This window comes from Macaca fascicularis, chromosome 5, assembly GCF_037993035.2.
Source record: "Macaca fascicularis isolate 582-1 chromosome 5, T2T-MFA8v1.1".
Lineage (NCBI taxonomy): Eukaryota > Metazoa > Chordata > Mammalia > Primates > Cercopithecidae > Macaca > Macaca fascicularis.
Genome location: NC_088379.1, coordinates 93,523,009 through 93,540,241, shown reverse-complemented (window position 1 = coordinate 93,540,241; position 17,233 = coordinate 93,523,009). Strand labels below are relative to the sequence as shown.

Here is a 17,233-nt window from a genome sequence, read left to right as displayed (position 1 = left end):
ATTCTTTAGCTTCTTGATATAATAAAATATATTGTTTGATTTTTAAATATTGAACAAGCCTTGCATACCTAAGTAAATCCCCCTTGATCGAGGTGCATTATTCTTGCTATTGTTGAATTTGATTTGCTAACATTTTTGTGTCTACTTTTGTGAGAGATATTGATCTATGCTATTCTTTCTTTTCCTTTTGATGCTGTCTTTGGTTTTGATATCAGAGTAATTCTGGTCTCATAAAGTGTATTGGAGAATGTTCTCTTCTATTTTTGACAACACAGGTGAACCTAGAGGATGTTAAGTTAAATAAGCCAAGCACAGAAGGACGAGTACTGCATGATCTCACTAATGTGGAATCTAGAAAAGTTGACCTCATAGAAGTAGAGAGTAGAATAGTGATTACCAGCAGCTGGGAGAGTGGGAAAGTGGATGAGGGGAGGTTAGTCAATGGCTACAAAGTTACAGTTAGCTAGGAGGAATAAATTCTAGTATTCTATTGCAACGTAGCTTGACTATAGTCAGTAATAATGTATCGTATACTTCAAAATAGCTAGAAAAGAAGACTGAATGTTCTCACCACAAATAAATGACAAGTGTATGAGGTGATGGATATGATAATTACACAATGTATGTATGTATCAAAACATCACACAGTATCCCATAAATATGTACAATTATTATGTATCAATTAAAACCAAAGTAAACCTTTAAAAACATTATATAGGCAGTAAAAAAGATCATGTTTTATTAATTGCTGGACAACTGTGGGAAAACAAGTAAGCAATTGACACCACCAGATTCTTATTACATTCAAGATAAAAGATTTATTCACACCACAAAAGAAAGATAGTCACAACAAAATATACACTAACTTAAAAAACAGAAGATTATAGTGACATAAAATGTTATATTCTCTTTTTAAGTGGGTAAAAGTATTTTGTTTGCTTCTACATAAATTTCTATTCATGAAAGAATAACAAATATTAAAATACAGTGATAGTTTGCATTTCTTCTATAGAATGAACATAGACATAACCCTGAAGCTTTTAGTTTACAGGGAGTTTCCATGAAGCCACGAACTAAACTAATTATCAAACACATTAGTTATTTCCAGATTCACATAGGTACACATTCAACCAATAAACTGAGAAAGAAGCATTTCATGTTCTCTTTCATTTTGCTATAAAGCATTTTTTCTTTTGACTAAAAGCAAAGTGAGAAATTATATTTTTTTCTCCTTTTAATTGACCTCAGAAGATGCACTATCTAATTCATGAGAAATGCGAAATTTCAGGTGTTTATCTTCTTCCTTACTTTTAGGGTCTACAACCAGCATGTCTTCATGGCTGTGAAATTCATGGCTGTGGAATTCATGGCTGATTTTGGAACGTTCCTGACTGTCAATCACATCGGAATGCTCATTGCTGTCATCACTGGCTTTCCGCTTATATAATCTGGAGTGCTTGTGGCTGTGGGTTTCAGCACTGTGGTCATCCAGCTGACTCATTTCATGACTGTCCTTCCCACGGCTGTCCCAATCAGAAGGCACGTTCAGGCCCTGGACAACTGGGATGGCCTTGTATGCACCATTCAACTCCTCGCTTTCCACATGTGAGGTGATGTCCTCGTCTGTAGCATCAGGGTACTGAATCATGGCACAAATGAAGAAGAATTATATGAACAGCTAGGGATGGGAATACGGTAATCCTTTTCTGCTCTCTAGCTTTTAGGCCATCTTATACTAAAAATTGGCTAAATCTGGCTGAAATTATACTAGCATGTTACTTTGTATAGTACTTTACCAAGCCGTTTCACATATGTCGTCTCCTTTAGTTTAATAAGTACATCACTTACATATGTAATGAAACTTATCAGGTAGGTTTCATTATATTGAAACCTACATAAAGAGGAAGTGAATTGGAAGTTAAAAAATAAAGAGAATAGTAAATGGCAAGCCTATGTCAAATCCAGGTTCTGTGACTAAGGATTCAGTGTAATTTGCAACTACAACTCCTCTTAGGTATTTAACTTCGAAACATGACCATTATATTTTTTTTAAATAATTGGTGTTTTCCATTCATTTTAATCTAAAAATAAGTGATCCAGGATTTCAAAAAGTAGAATTGTGTTTGAGAATCAAATCTAGAGAGAAATTATGTACTTACAAAAACCACCGAGCAGAAAAAGATTTGTATTCAATGATCATAAAGTAGAATATGAATGAATTCTTGCTGAATGGATGAATGAATGGATGAATGGATGAATGAATGAATGAATGAATGAATGAATGAATATGCAAACTGTGGTTTCCTAGACTTGAGCTCTAGTCAGAACTATCAGGTGTGTCTGTTAAAGGATTTACCTGGATGTCAGGTCTGCGGAACTTCTTAGATTTTGACCTCAGTCCATAAGCCACACTATCACCTCGGCCATCATATATGTCTACTGTGGGGACAACTGGAGTGAAAACTTCAGTTGCTGGCAGGTCTGTGGGAAAATCAGTAACCAGTTCATCGGATTCATCAGAATGGTGAGACTCATCAGACTGGTGAGAATCATCAGTGTCATCTACTTCATCAGAGTCATTCGAGTCGATGGAGTCCTGGCTGTCCACATGGTCATCATCATCTTCATCATCCACATCATCCATGTGGTCATGGCTTTCGTTAGACTTACTTGGAAGGGTCTGAAAATTAAAATGGCCAGGAAAATTAGTGTGTGGGTTTTTATTTTCCCTTAGTCTTCATAGCACATTAGTCTTTTACTATCTTTCTTTTTATTTAGTTTCAGAATCTTTGCATTCACAGTATATACCATGGCTTTTAGGAGCTAAAGTGAGCATCTTCCAATTTCTCTTTTAACACAGGGATTAATAACATTCTGAGGAACTTTTCCTACTTTCCAACAAAAATTATTTTCATAGATATTTTCAAGCCAAATATGTGAGTATAATCTTCATATCAATAGCATTGTTTTGCCTTATACATATTAAACATTATTTAATTTACTAAATTCAATGATGTAATAGTTACAGACACATAATTATGAGACTTTTTAAAATTTGAAATGAGATTTATCAAAAGAGAAGAGTATCCCTATTTTAATGTGTGTACTAAAATCTATAACCCCTTTCCTATTAGCATGGATAATTGAAAGGTGACTGTTATGCATGTGTGTATAAACTGCAGCTCAAAACTGTCCTTGAATTAAACAATTAATGTCCATTAAATTTCAGATTGACAAATATATTGGGTAATTTAACTTGATTTAATATTCTTAGTATATTCAAATTGAATCTTAAGGAAAATAAATTTACTCTTTGCTTAGCAAATATATGAATGATCCTAATAAAAAGAATAGTTGTCAAATAAACTATTTTTTTAGGAAAGAGAACTTTCCTAAAGGCAAAATCTTAGCTTTGATAGGCATTAATTAGATGCTTATTAGATATTTGATATCTACAAAATACCTTAAATAAATTGCAATCAGCTTAATGTTTCAAATAACAGGCATTAATGAACATTTTCTGTAATGCTAAACATATCTGAGGAAACCTAGTATTTCTGATATTTAGTAAATACATGTTTTCTTTCTGAGCAAGTTTTAAAGACTGCCAATTTACTGGAAAATTAGCTAATGAAATTTCATCAGAAGAGAATCCAGGCAATGGCTTCTTTCGTTTCTTCAAGGTATGATGGGCCTCTGATTGAAAATGAGAACTTACCTCTTGTTTAAAGTCATTGGTTTCTTCGGAAGACACAGCATTCTGAAGAAGGAATGGCACATGTTAGTGTGCATCACACATACCTAGCTTTTTTATTCAAAAGTTAACCTTTTTAATCCAAAGCAGTTTTTATTTTTCTGCCTCATCTGTGGATGGCTTAACACGGGAAGAAGCCAACATGGCAGATCAGTCAATGTCCTAAGCACATGCTTGCCGGCGGGCAGGCAGGATTCATCTGAGCAGCCCAAATGGCCTGCTTGTAGCTATCTTTCATCGTTGTAGTTGAATTATGAGAAGTTTAAAAATACCTGTGGGGCTAGGAGATTCTGCTTCTGAGATGGGTCAGGCTTTAACCATGTGGCCACAGCATCTGGGTATTTGTTGTAAAGCTATAAAAAAGTTGCATGTTTATCATTATTAAAAAAAGAAACGTAGGGATGAATGGAAGAAACAACCATTCTTCACCAGTCTTGATGGATAAGCATAATATGCATGCATATAGTCACTCAGACCCTTAGGTACCTTTTTGTAATTTTTTTTTTCTTGCAGATTCATTTAATACACTCTTATGTAGCACTTAGTGTGGGCTAGGCACTCTTTCAAAATGCTTTACAAATATGAACTCATTTGATCCTCTCATTCCCCTATGAGATGGGTATCATTAATATTCCCACCTTACAATCAGCCACAATGCAGTTAAGTGGTAGGAAATGGCAGAGCCAGGCAGGATTCAAACGCAGGCAAACTAGCTCTTAACCCTGAACTTCACACTATGCTTTCTTTTTGTATGTTTGCTGGCTGAATTTTCCTCTCAGATAAAGCACATCTAAACCAGACGTGCCTTTAATTACTGTTGATCTTCACTGTGTCCAGTCCATGGAACAAGAAGGAACTCTCTAAGGCTGTGCTGTCTAATACAGTATACTCTAACCACATGGGGCTATTTACATTTAAGTTAATTAAAATGAAATGGCCGGGCACAGTGGCTCACGCCTGAAATCTTGGGAGGCTGAGGCAGGCAGATAATGAGGTCAGGAGATCGAGACCATCCTGGCTAACACAGTGAAACCCCCTTTCTACTAAAAATACCAAAAAAAAAAAAAAAAAAAAAAAATTAGCCGGGCATGGTGGCCGGCACCTGTAGTCTCAGCTACTCGGGAGGCTGAGGCAGGAGAATGGCGTAAACCCAGGTGGCAGATCTTGCAGTGAGCCGAGATCGTGCCACTGCACTCCAGCCTGGGCGACAGAGCGAGACTCCATCTCAAAAGAAAAAAAAACGAAGAAATAAGATAAAAATTCAGTTCCTCAGTTGCACTAGGCTACATTTTGAGTACTCCATAGCCATATGTATCTGGCAGCTATCTTACCAGACAATGCAGAAATATAATATTAAAATCATTGCACAAAAGTTCTATAGCTCTAAGGTGCCAAAGATGTAAATGAAATGGATTTTTCTTTAGCCAAGTTATTTATCTGGAAAATACTGATAATATGCTACTGCAGAGGAGTGGAAATTGCTCTGTGTAAGTGTCATCTGATCTGCTGAATCATTCAGGGCCAATCATTACATGTCCCTGTCATTCAGAATAACTCTGGGGGTTGTACAGAGTCCCTTCTGCAGCCACCTAAGGGGTAGATGGGTAGAGAGAAAACCAGTCAGAAGTACTAGAGTTTCTCTCATGGCTGGCTCTAACCAGAGGGGCTTCATACTGGGCTTCTCTGAAAGGTTTTGCTGAAAGAAGGGGTTCCTTGCTTTAAGAAGATGCAAAAACAGCTGGGCGCGGTGGCTCACGCCTGTAATCCCAGCACTTTGGGAGGCTGAGGCCGGCGGATCACAAGGTCAGGAGATCGAGACCATCCTGGCTAACAAGGTGAAACCCCGTCTCTACTAAAAATATAAAAAATTAGCTGGACGTGGTGGCGGGCACCTGTAGTCCCGGCTACTCGGGAGGCTGAGGCAGGAGAATGGCGTGAACCCAGGAGGTGGAGTTTATAGTGAGCTGAGATTGCGCCACTGCACTCCAGCCTGGGCGACAGAGTGACAGAGCGAGACTCTGTCCCAGAAAAAAAAAAGAAGATGCAGAAACAATGGGACTAGATGCGTTCAGAGTTTTTCTCTTCACTTTTTCATATCTATCTATCTATTCTCATGACACATGTAATACAGGCTTGGAGAGAATGGATTTATAAATTAAATTTATAATTTTTAAAACCTAATGTGAAAAAAATAAAGGTAAGCAAAATGAATAGACTAAAAACCACCCAGTAATCCTAACACTCACAGATAACCAGTGTGTATTTTCAGGCATATATCCTTAGAGACTTCCCCAATTTTTTACTAGCTTTAAGTTTCTGGGATTCTAGAAGGCTGGGCCTTGAGCCTTCTAGATTTCTTAAATTGTTATGACTCCACGTGCCTTCTAAAATGCATCTTTGCCATGTTTTCATTTATTAAAAAGGCACTAATTCTTGCCTGAAATAGTATGACCTCTATCTTCTCTGGAGATGTTAATTTTTCTGCTTTATTATTAGGAGTCAACATCTGTGTTTTCAAATCAGTTGGAAAACAGACACACACACCCCCACACACAAACACACACAGAATACTTCTTTTAATGTCTTCATTAAGAAATCTAATTGCAGTGACCCCCAAGGCAACTCTTATTTTGGCCTTTATTCTGTTCAACTGGAATTGAACTCTGTGTGCCTTTTTGTCCAAGCTGCTGGGGACAATGCCCATTTGTTGTTTGGTTGGCACGGTTTCATCTGTTGTGGAGGGGTAGGTACATCTTTAGTGCTGGTCAAATAATTATAATAAAGAGTTTGGTTGGTCTTATGTTTGGTTGGAAAATGTGATCTAACATCAGCTGACAATCACAATAGATACAAACAGCACACATAGACTTTCTTTTCACAATGGGCTTCTCAGCTAATATCTCAGACGATATTGTGAATATTATGGTCATACAAACAGTTCTGACTAATATCTGATGTGAATTTTAAACTTAGCAATCCACTAAATAAAGCAAAAGCTGGAATTTTCTGCTTTTAGATCAATATGTGGACTAATGGAAAAAAAGTCACACAGCTTCGTATAACTCTATCTTACATGCTATACTGGCCTAGACATTATTATATTTAAAATATCTGGGTTGGTTTTACAAACTTATATTTATTAAAAACTATACTGTGCTTGGTACTGGCCTAGATTCATAGCAGGCAGTCAATAAATACTTGTAAACCAATAGATTTGACTGAGAAGATAAGTAATCTTGCAGCAAATATGTTTGTTGCGCCTCTCGCTGTAATTGAGTAAATGATTTCACTATGTAATAAACCTAAAAGATGCTTACCTGCTTTTCCTCAGAACTTCCAGAATCAGCCTGTTTAACCTTTGAAACAGAAAAGATGAAGAAAGATTACAAGAATGTCCTCCTAGCACATAGAAGCACATAATTCAGTTATTTTCAGGAATTTTCTTTAAGATTCAGTTGTACTCACTGGCAGGGCATAGGCGATGCCTAAGAGGCAAAAGGAAATCACTGCAATTCTCATGGTAGTGAGTTTTCCTGCAAAACATTTCATAAGGAATAGCTGACATCCTCATAGGTTAAAACAATGGTACCTTTTTGTACTACCACATTACAAAATAATCACAAATAAAATATATTTTCTGTAAAATCTTTTCTACTTCTTAGAGAAGCCTTTTCTTTTTAGTATTATGGTCTTTCAAGTTAATATTTATATTGCCACCTATTCTCCATCTTTATTAGGTAAGGGAAAGGGAAATTTTACAAGTCTGTATTTATTCAACTTTTAAATTTAGAGTTCCAGAAATTGTACGATTACTACCTTATATATCTAGCTCTACTAAACCTACAAACAGATCAACAGTAACTTAATTCTATTAATAAGCTAGTATGGGAATGCTTTTTAGAGAAGAAAAAGCACAGATAAAAAAATGAAAAAAATTTGCTTTATTCGTTTTTCCAATATGTACTTTAAATGTGATTTTTAGCTTAAATTATTAAGTAGATGCTACTTAGGTGAAATGAAACTATCTCTGAAATTTGTTATTTAAGTAAGATGTTCTAAAAATTTGAAATGCAAAGGAAAACATTGAAAATAGCCAACAACTTTTCTATTTGTAATAATAAGCCTACATAGTGTCATGCAGGTATCTTGGTGAATATTTTAACAGCTAAATTTAGCAGTAACATATTCAGAAAGAGTTTTCTTCCCCTTGAAAATAAGATACATCATTTAAAAAATAGCATTGTAATTGGCTTAATTAGTGTAAAAGATCCCTTTTCTTTTACATTCCTGCAGTCACCCGTTGAAAATGATATAGGTATAATTATTCCAAAGGGGAATTGAATTTTACTATTTTCTGATTAGCCGCAGTAGTTTCCGTTCTTTTGAGGACCCAGTGGAAGTATTTTTAAGTTTTATATTTGATTGGCATTCCAAATATCTAGACACCTTTGTTCCAGGAGACCTGCAATGTATCTAATCTGCTTATTAAAAAGGCTAGAAAATTTAAATCTGTTTAACAGCATTACAATTAAAAATATTTTTCCTTAGAACTTGAACTTCCCCATGAAATTGAGCTGAATGCACAACCCAGTAGCAAACTGAAGGCATACCTTGGCCGGCGTTTGGCTGAGAAGGCTGCAACTGGCCTGACAGGAGTCCGGTCTCAGACGATGCTGTGCTCTCTGCCTCCTCCTCCCGCTGCTGACAGCCAAGCCCTCCCAGAATTTAAATGCTGCTGCAGACATCCTCCACCAACACAGGGAGGCGGAGAGATGTGTCATGAGGTTTTCTGCCACTGCCCAGCCCACCTGCTCCCACACTTCCCCCTCTGGTTTTGTGGTTAAAACAAAAAAACAAAAACGCACACACACACATCTACAGTTAAAACATTACTTATGTACAGTATCATTAACTAGCTTTTTCATTTACAGGATGGGCATTCAGCATCCAGGAAGAGCACTTAGGGATCCCATGGAAAAGGGAGAAAGTAGGGAAAAACATTAATGTAAGATTAAATAGAAAGGAGTTTTGTTTCTTTCAGTTTAAGTAACATAAAAGTAATATCTGCAACCACTCTTGCCTATATGATTATACTTATTGAAGAACTATATTTCTAGAAGGCTATTGTTCAAGCCTGCAAAGAGTTCAGAAAACCTGCCTCTGTCCTTTACTACTCAAGCTTAGCTTTGTGATTTCAAGTATGCAGTGGCTTGTTACTTAGACAAAAGACACTAGTGACATTAAAATATAAAATTCTATATAAAAGAGAAGAATGGTATCTTATTCTAGATGTTGCAGAAGTAAAGCAGTTTCTGACTGAGAGCAGGATGACTGCCTGAGAGGGCCGCTTCAGGAGCCAGACTGTGGCTCTGAATTCCGCTGTGTCACTGCTGACCTGTGCAACCTTGGGCAAATCGCCCAGCCTACCTATCCTTGTTTCCTCATCCATAAAATGCAGATACTATTACCTAGGTCATGGGATTTTTGAGAGGTTTAAATGAATTAGTATGTTAAACTAACAATGCTTAGCACATATTAGATACAAATGCCCTGCGTATCTTAAGGAGTGTATGTGTGTTAACTAGTATGAAATTTTTAAGAGGGGCAGGCAGTCACGAATTGTAATGTCTTTAAAAAGAATAGGTTATTAAAATGAGAGTAGATGTAAGATCTTTAAATGGTATGCATCAATAAGGAAATTTTGCGCATTTCTAAAGGAACAGATTCGATTTTGGAATCATCTTTTTTTCTAGTTTTTCTCCCAGGGTATGTAAATTAGGCTACTTAAAAAGAAAAAGATTTTTAAAAATTTCTGGATTAAAAAACACTTTACTAGGTATTTAAAACGTATTTGAATAAAAGAAAATTACAGGGGAAGTCTGAATATTCAGGGATAGCAGAGCTCTGGGTCCTTTTAAAATATTTAACATTGTCTTGAGATTACTTCATCTGCTTTCTCAGTTGTGAAATGCAGATTGCACTATTTATTTACCTTACACCTTTATTGTAAGACTTGTGTGTGATTAAGATGAAAAATAAATGGTCCTATTTATTATTAGGTTGCTGCAAAAGTAATTGTGGTTTTTATTAGTTCTAAAGTGTCAGCTTCTTTTTGCCAAATATTACTTTTAACATAAATATAGATTAAATAATTTCTTGCAGTGTTAGTATATAGCTAATAAGTAGGTTTCATGAACATTTGGTAGGGGGAAATATGTCTCCCTTAAATTGGATGTATTCCAGATGAATTGATATTATTGGCTTGTAGGTAATAAGCACCCATTTTAATAAGTAAGATGACAACTATCTCTATAAAATAGAAAGCACACAGATTATAAAGTTGCAAAATAGACTTCTTTTTTCTGCTTTTAAAAACTATTTTTTTCCTTTAAACATATTACCCACATAAGCTTGTCATGTTGTCAATTTAGTGGAGGGAAGTCCGAAAATTCTAAAAACAACAAAATTTCCACAGGATTTACTGTAGTTTACTCTGGCCCACGGGAATGATTCAATATGAAGCTAGAATTAATTATAGGAATAGATTATGCTGGAGCCCAACCATCTTGAGATGAACCATATGACCCTTTACAGGACTCTTCTGGTCATAGCTCCACAGTGCCACACGATGGCAGCATTTCTGAAAAAAGATTTCAGACCACAATCTGGTTCTATGAATTTTCTTATTCCAGCCGGATAGAACACATTTAATGACAGAACTATATACAGCTGTAGAGCGCTCCATTTCCTGGAATGCCAGGTGAGGAAATATTTCCCAACAATGATCCATTATGCAATCAGGGACAGAGACCCAGAGAACCAAAGCGTTCTTGTTTTGCTCTGTTGTTGCCTTAGGCAATCCCAGGTTGACACTATTGTCTCCTTCCGGACTTCTACACTCATTCAAAAAGTTCCTAGTCCCAAGGCCTCTCTCAGAGAAAAGTCTTGTGAAATCACAGGTAAAGAATGTGTCTGGGATGCTTCAGAGTTGAGAAGATAAAGTGATTTATAATGGGAGGCAATTCTGTAAAGTAGGGAATGGATGCTGCGTCATTGTGACTATTGGGGAGGCTCATGTTTCTTGATGTTTCATGCTGTTTGCACTCAAAAGTGCTGCTGCTGGTTGTTTTTCTGAGTAGGATTTTCTGTCAGAATTGACATGTTAAATGATTTAAATCACAGTGGTTCTATCTGTAATATTTCCAAAATTTCCATTCTTGGTTGGCTAATGATTGGTTGTTAGAATCAAAAGGTCAAAATGCACAAACTCCCCGTAAATCTTGTATGTGGAAAGCAAAAAATGTTTAGTTGTCAAACTAGAATGCGAAGAGTAATTTGTGATCTTAAATTATAGACACTAAGAGGACACATGGAAACAAAGAGCCTTATGGTCTTTTTCCTGAATTACATGAAAATTCCCATATAATAAAAAGTAAGTGTTCAATGTCACTACTTTGGTGGACAACTTTATTAAACTGACTTCTAGTTTATTTGAACATTTTTAATTATATTTTACTTAGTAAAGTGTAACCAACTATTTCAGCATTTTCAGCTCTACAAATAATTACTTTTTCCCTCCAGTCAAGGTTCAGATATGACTCTGATATCTTGGTAACACCACAAATCTCTCATAAACAAGTTGGGCATTAAAGCTATTTGGAAACCTAGCACCAATCATCATATATAGACTGGGAAAGGGGGCATTATTTATCACAGGGTAGCAAGCAAAGGTGGATGATAAGAGGGTGCTATTTTCAAGTTCAGACATGAAATTAGAGCATTTCAGAAATACAAAAAACAAAAACAAAAACAAAACCCATAAAACCTTTTATTCCATTGCTCAATAACTTAGACAACAAAAGTCAGCTCCTGAAAAAGTAGTCTTACTATTGGTAAACATTAGTTTCAATTTAAAACAAATGAAAAAAAGTTTTGCTTTAGACCCATAGAACTGTTATGGAATGAGTGCTCAATAAATTGTTGGTGATTACCTACTCAGCCCTGCATCTATGACAACGAATTCTGACTTTAGAGTTTTTGCTTATGAATACAATGCATAGGCACTATGCTTGAATTCAGAATATATCTCATATATTGATATCTAATATCTGCCAGTACTCTAGAAATCTAGCATTTCTTCATTAAAGTAGTATTAGTAACTCTGAGGGCATTCTAATGCTCTTTAAATGGTAGGTTCTTTAAAATGGACTTAAATTACTAACTTTTTTTTTCTTAAATGACACCATTCTTACCCTCATGGAGCCCATTTATTCATGAAAATCAACTAGGAAATTTGAAACTTGAGTAACCAATGAGATTAAGAGGGTGTGGCTAAACAGTAAACTTGGCAGCACCCTGGGTAGAGAAGGTATATGGTAGAGACCCTGTGTCCACATTGGAGTTGAAGGGATGGGTATTCTGGGATTGGATTCAAACAGAAAGTCCCCCTTCCCACTCAGCATCAATCACAGCAACATAAGACCTGTAACAACCTGGGGAACAATAGAGGAGGCTGTAATCAGGGAGGACCCAAAGAGGGAGGTAGAACAGGGTGGAAAAACACAAATAGAAAGTCTAGCAGCTGCAGGAGGACCTTGTTTGTTCAGAAAAAGACATTTTGTGGCAATAAGCGGTCAGTGACAGTCATTTTGCAGAATATATTTGAGGGGAGAAAATCATTCTCCGAAATTGGTTTATGAGAATTCTTACTTAAAATCCGACGTTTGAGTAATTTTGGTAGAGAATCTATCATAAGGTTGATATGAAAAGGTGACAATTTCAGTGCAAAAGAGAAAACAAAATCAGAAGAAAGGGGAGCAAAACTAGACAACAAAAGCAGCTCAATCAGATATTTTTCTGGTCACATTTGGCTTAGGATTTTTGTTTCGACAATTCTTGTCAAGGCGTAATTTACATTAATGCCCCGATCCCATGGCATAACATTTATGTTTCTTAAACCTGTAATTTAAAATATTCTATATTAAAATTTGATTTCTTCTTTAATGTTTGAATTCCTCGTAGTGTACATTCCATGATATGCTAATCCCTCTGCAGTTTATGCACCAAAAATATTTATTCAGTGAAGAAATTTAGCTCATTTATGAAATGTATATAATTCTTACATAAATTGAGTTATTCTTGCTGATTATTTTCTGTTGTTTTCATAAAGCCCCAAATTAAACATATTTATTTATTTTTTGAGGCAATGTCTCACTCTGTCGCCCAGGCTGAAGTGCAGTGGCACGATCTTGGCTCACTGCAACCTCTGGCTCCCGGGTTCAAGCGATTCTTGTGCCTCAGCCTCCCAAGTAGCTGGGATTGCAGGCATGCATGCACTACCATGCCCAGCTAATTTTTTTTTTAGTAGAGATGAAATGTCATCATATTGGCTAGGGTGGTCTCAAACTCCTGGCCTCAAGTGATCGGCCCACCTCAGCCTCCCAAAGTGCTGGGATTACAGGCATGAACCACTGCCCCCGGCTCCCTAAATTAAACGTCTTTAGATTCAAACAGAGGTAGTGTTCAGCTTGAGTGAATTACACCTGAGAACTTCAGGCATGCTTTCTGTGCCCAAAAAGGACTGCCCAGGTGATTGCTACTTTTTACATAACATGGAGGTCCTCTGGGGTCTGGCATTACTCCGTCTCTCCAGCCTTATTTCTGCCCATCTTCTCTCGCTATACTCCCTAAAACAATCATGCAGAGCCATGTGGGTTCCCCAGTGTGTCGTTCTGTTTCAGGTCTCCATGCCTTTACTCACATTGCATGGTCCTTATATCTAGAATATCCATCCAGTCTCATCCTCACCTGTCTCCAAAATATTTGCACATCATGCATCAAAGCATTCCCTATAAAGCCTTTTCTGGTCTAAATAGAAACAACCAACTGCCACTTTTTAACCCCTCCTACAGCCTGCACTTGATCTAGCATAGCACCGATGATGCTTTATTGCCTTAAATGTTTGTCCTCCTCACGCCAAAAAGTAAACTCCCAGCAGTCAGGGACCGGGATTTATTCATGTTTGTATACACAATTTCCTGCTAGGCACTCAGTAAATGCTTAGAGGAACAAGTGAATGAAGGAGCATTATTTTAATAATGTTTAATCCTATGGTAGCCACAGGTAGCATGTACATTTAGTATAAACTCCAAGAGGCTGGAGCTCTTACTGGGTTCTTAAAATAATTTATATATACATTTTTAAAATGCCATTGCAGAATTTGAAGAGGCTAGATTTTCTTGTCTCCCATCTCACATTCTTTTCTATGGGGTTCTGGCATATGCTTTCTCTTGTCTGGGTCTCAGGTTCCTTGACAGAGTTAATCTGGATTATTTTAGAGGTCAATTTCAGCTCTAAAATTCTGTGATTTATGTTTCCTTTTCAAGTTCATGAGGAATAAAATATTGACATTACAACAAGAGGAGTAAACAGATGGTAGGAGCAGAGATGGTCTTGAGAGAAGTTCACATTGAAGGAGGATTTTAACACAAAGAGTCTTTAATAGACCAGTGGACAGGTGAAAGTTGAAGAATTATGATGTTTTTAAGTAAAATATCATGTATTTTGCTTTATTTTAAACTATAGATAAAAATTAATGAGCATTATTACAATAACACTACTAAAAATAAAACTTTTTTTTTTAAAAAGGAGGTAAATCAATCCCAACATACAACTTTAATAAATCAATCTTTCATGTTCTGAGAATTTTTTATTCTTACCTCCCACAATATGGGTTTTCTAGAGGCATTTTCCCAGTATGGGTCACATGAATTTCTTTCAGATTTCACTACCCAGAGTGGGGGATCAAGGAGAAACTGAGAGACTGGTTTGCCTCTTTCCTGGAAAATGCCTCTTGTGGTTTTTGGGGGTAGTTTTGCTGCCAAACAGGTCAGGCATATAGGGCTTCACCATAATCTGGAGATGTTTTTAGATTTTTCTTTCCCGCATTCACATCTCCTTCATTTCCAAGCATCTGTGGATTTTACTAGTCTAGACAACCTATTAATTTCCCTTTGTATCTAATGATATTGTTCACGAGTCATTCAGAATCAGTTTGTCCTCTTTTCACCCATTTCATGCTTAACACAATTTCTGCTGCTTGTTTTTTCCCTAAGAAACAAGGGAATTTTCTTGTAATTATTATGCCCTTAACATTTACTTTTTCTACGGTAGAAAGGGCAAGCCTAAAACTTCTGTCTTTGCCTTTTAAAAGGAGAGATATTCAAAATAATAACAACAATAATAACAGCAACAATAATGGTAATTGTATATATATTTATGGGAAACCTGTAAAGTACTAGATTTAAAAATATGCATTTTGTCTAATATTCCTAACGATGACATAAGTTTGGTATTATGACTTCAATTTTTTCAGATAACTATAATAGAAGCCATTTAATGTGCCAGTCACTTCTGTTTACCTGATTGCATTTACTCTTTGCACAAATATTAGGTGTATATTTACAGGGTCAGTAGGGTTCCAGGGAAGGAAGTGTTTAGTTCTACACACCAGTGTTAACAAAAGCTTTCAAGAGGATGCTAAGATGCAGCTCAGTTGAGGAGCTAATGTTTAGAGACAAACTTATTTATTTATTTATTTGAGACAAGATCTTGCTCAGTCACCCATGCTGGCGTGCAGTGGTGTGATCATGACTCACTGCAGCCTTGACCTCCCAGGCTCAGGCGATCTTCCTGCCTTGGCCTTCCCAGTAGCTGGCCTTCCCTTCCCTATAGCTGAGACTATAGGTGTGCACCATCAGACCTGGCTAATTTTGAAATTTTTATAGAGACGAGGTCTCCCTATGTTGCCCAGGCTGGTCTCAAACTCCTGGACTCAAAGATCCTCCTGTCTCAGCTCCTAAAATGCCTCCCAAAGTGGTCTTGGGTTGAAAGCACAAGCCACCATGCCTGGCCCCAGAGGCTAACTTCTAAGATAAGAATCAAAATTATAAGCATCCAAATTTGACCAAACATGATTGAAATGAAAAAAAAAAAAAAAGAAAAAAGAAATCTAAATAACCATACATCAAAAGCTGTAAGTTCCAGTGATACTGACGAGAGAAATTTTGTAGGGATTTTCAAAAATCTTGCCTCTAACAAGTTCAAATCTAATAAGAACAAAAGCTTATTTTTTTTCACATATGCCACCCAGCTAATGCCATGCTATGGTCATGAGTCATACAGTGTGGGAGAATGTCAATATGTCTCTGCTAATCTCAAATTGCTGTGAGTCACCTGTTCAAAACACACACCTACTGATTGTGGGTTAATATCATTAGCTTCATGCTTAATAGATATAATGATCTTAAATATTAGTTTTCTTAACTCTCTAAACTTTGAACAAATTGCTTATTGTATTTTAACAGGTATCATATTTCTACAGAAAGACACCTTTCATAGTCTTATGTCTTACTACATTTGAATTCTTTGTAGCACCTACAATAATAATTGTGCAGGTACTGTTGGCTGTACACCAAAGATGTGTTGTCTTCAGAGTAGTTGCTGGGAAGCAGCTGAAACTATATTTCTCAGCCTCCCTTGCATTTAGATGTGGCCACATGTCTAGTTCTTGCTAAGGGAATGTAAACCAAAGTGATATGTTTCATTTCCAGGAGGAAGTGCCTAAAAACTTCAAACAGTGTGCCTCCCCCATAGTCTTATTCCTTACCCTTTCACCAGATGAAGAGGACTCAAGCATTTTGGATAGCAGAGCCCGGGGGGAACATGGCTTGAGCTGTCTGCTGATCTGGAACCCTAGCATCAGATATCATATTGTTATAGGATCTTTGGAGTGTTGCTTTTTTGGCCTGAAACCTGCAGCCGGTGGTGCCTTTGCCTGAGTTTTGCTCTGGCCCACTGGACTCATTCTGCCCACTCAGCCTGGCAGGCTGCATTCAGCTCATGCTACTGGTCTGGATCCCATGCCTCCAAGGGAGGCCACGAGTCAGGCATGGAGTGGCAATGGGGTGTGAGTGAGCATAGGGTCTGGCCACTATGCAGTCAGACACGCCAGCTGCTGCTGTGGGGCAGGAAGCTCCAGGTGCTGACATGGGTGCCAGCTCTCTGCAAGGCTGCAGCTTTCCTGGCTCATACTAGGGAATGCGGTGGTGCCCAGAGGCTCAGAGACACCAGGAACCACAAGGTCTCAAAAAGGGAGTCACAGCCCTAGCTCAGGGAGATCCCAGGTCTGGGCTCCCTGAAGGGCTGCAGCTCTTCTCTCCTCTTTGCCCACAAAGTGGTGAGCAAGGGGCATATTTCAGCTCTGTCTGTGTTACAGCTCTTTTAGCATCACCATTCCACAAGTCCTGAGTTCTTGTCCTGTGACCAGGAAGAATGAGGTACGCAGACAAGTGGAGGGTGAGCAAGACAAAGAGGAGTTTTATTAAGCAACAGAACACCTCAGAGAAGACCCACAGTGGGCAGCTCCTTTCCGTAGCTAGGGTGTCCTGATAAGTGTTCAGCTCCTATCAGAGATATAGG

General features: G+C 37.3%; 1 protein-coding gene across 1 annotated transcript; it reads right to left on the bottom strand.

Moving 5' to 3' along the window:
- Positions 1 to 792: 792 nt before the first annotated feature.
- SPP1 (secreted phosphoprotein 1) lies at positions 793 to 8,454 on the bottom strand. The gene is made up of 7 exons (XM_005555383.4): positions 8,365 to 8,454; positions 7,220 to 7,287; positions 7,072 to 7,110; positions 4,027 to 4,107; positions 3,719 to 3,760; positions 2,357 to 2,680; positions 793 to 1,639 (listed from the first exon to the last, which is right to left on the bottom strand). Exons 2-7 carry the CDS (start codon positions 7,271 to 7,273, stop codon positions 1,235 to 1,237), a joined length of 945 nt encoding a protein of 314 aa, XP_005555440.3. The 5' UTR covers positions 7,274 to 7,287; positions 8,365 to 8,454; the 3' UTR covers positions 793 to 1,234.
- Positions 8,455 to 17,233: the final 8,779 nt, after the last annotated feature.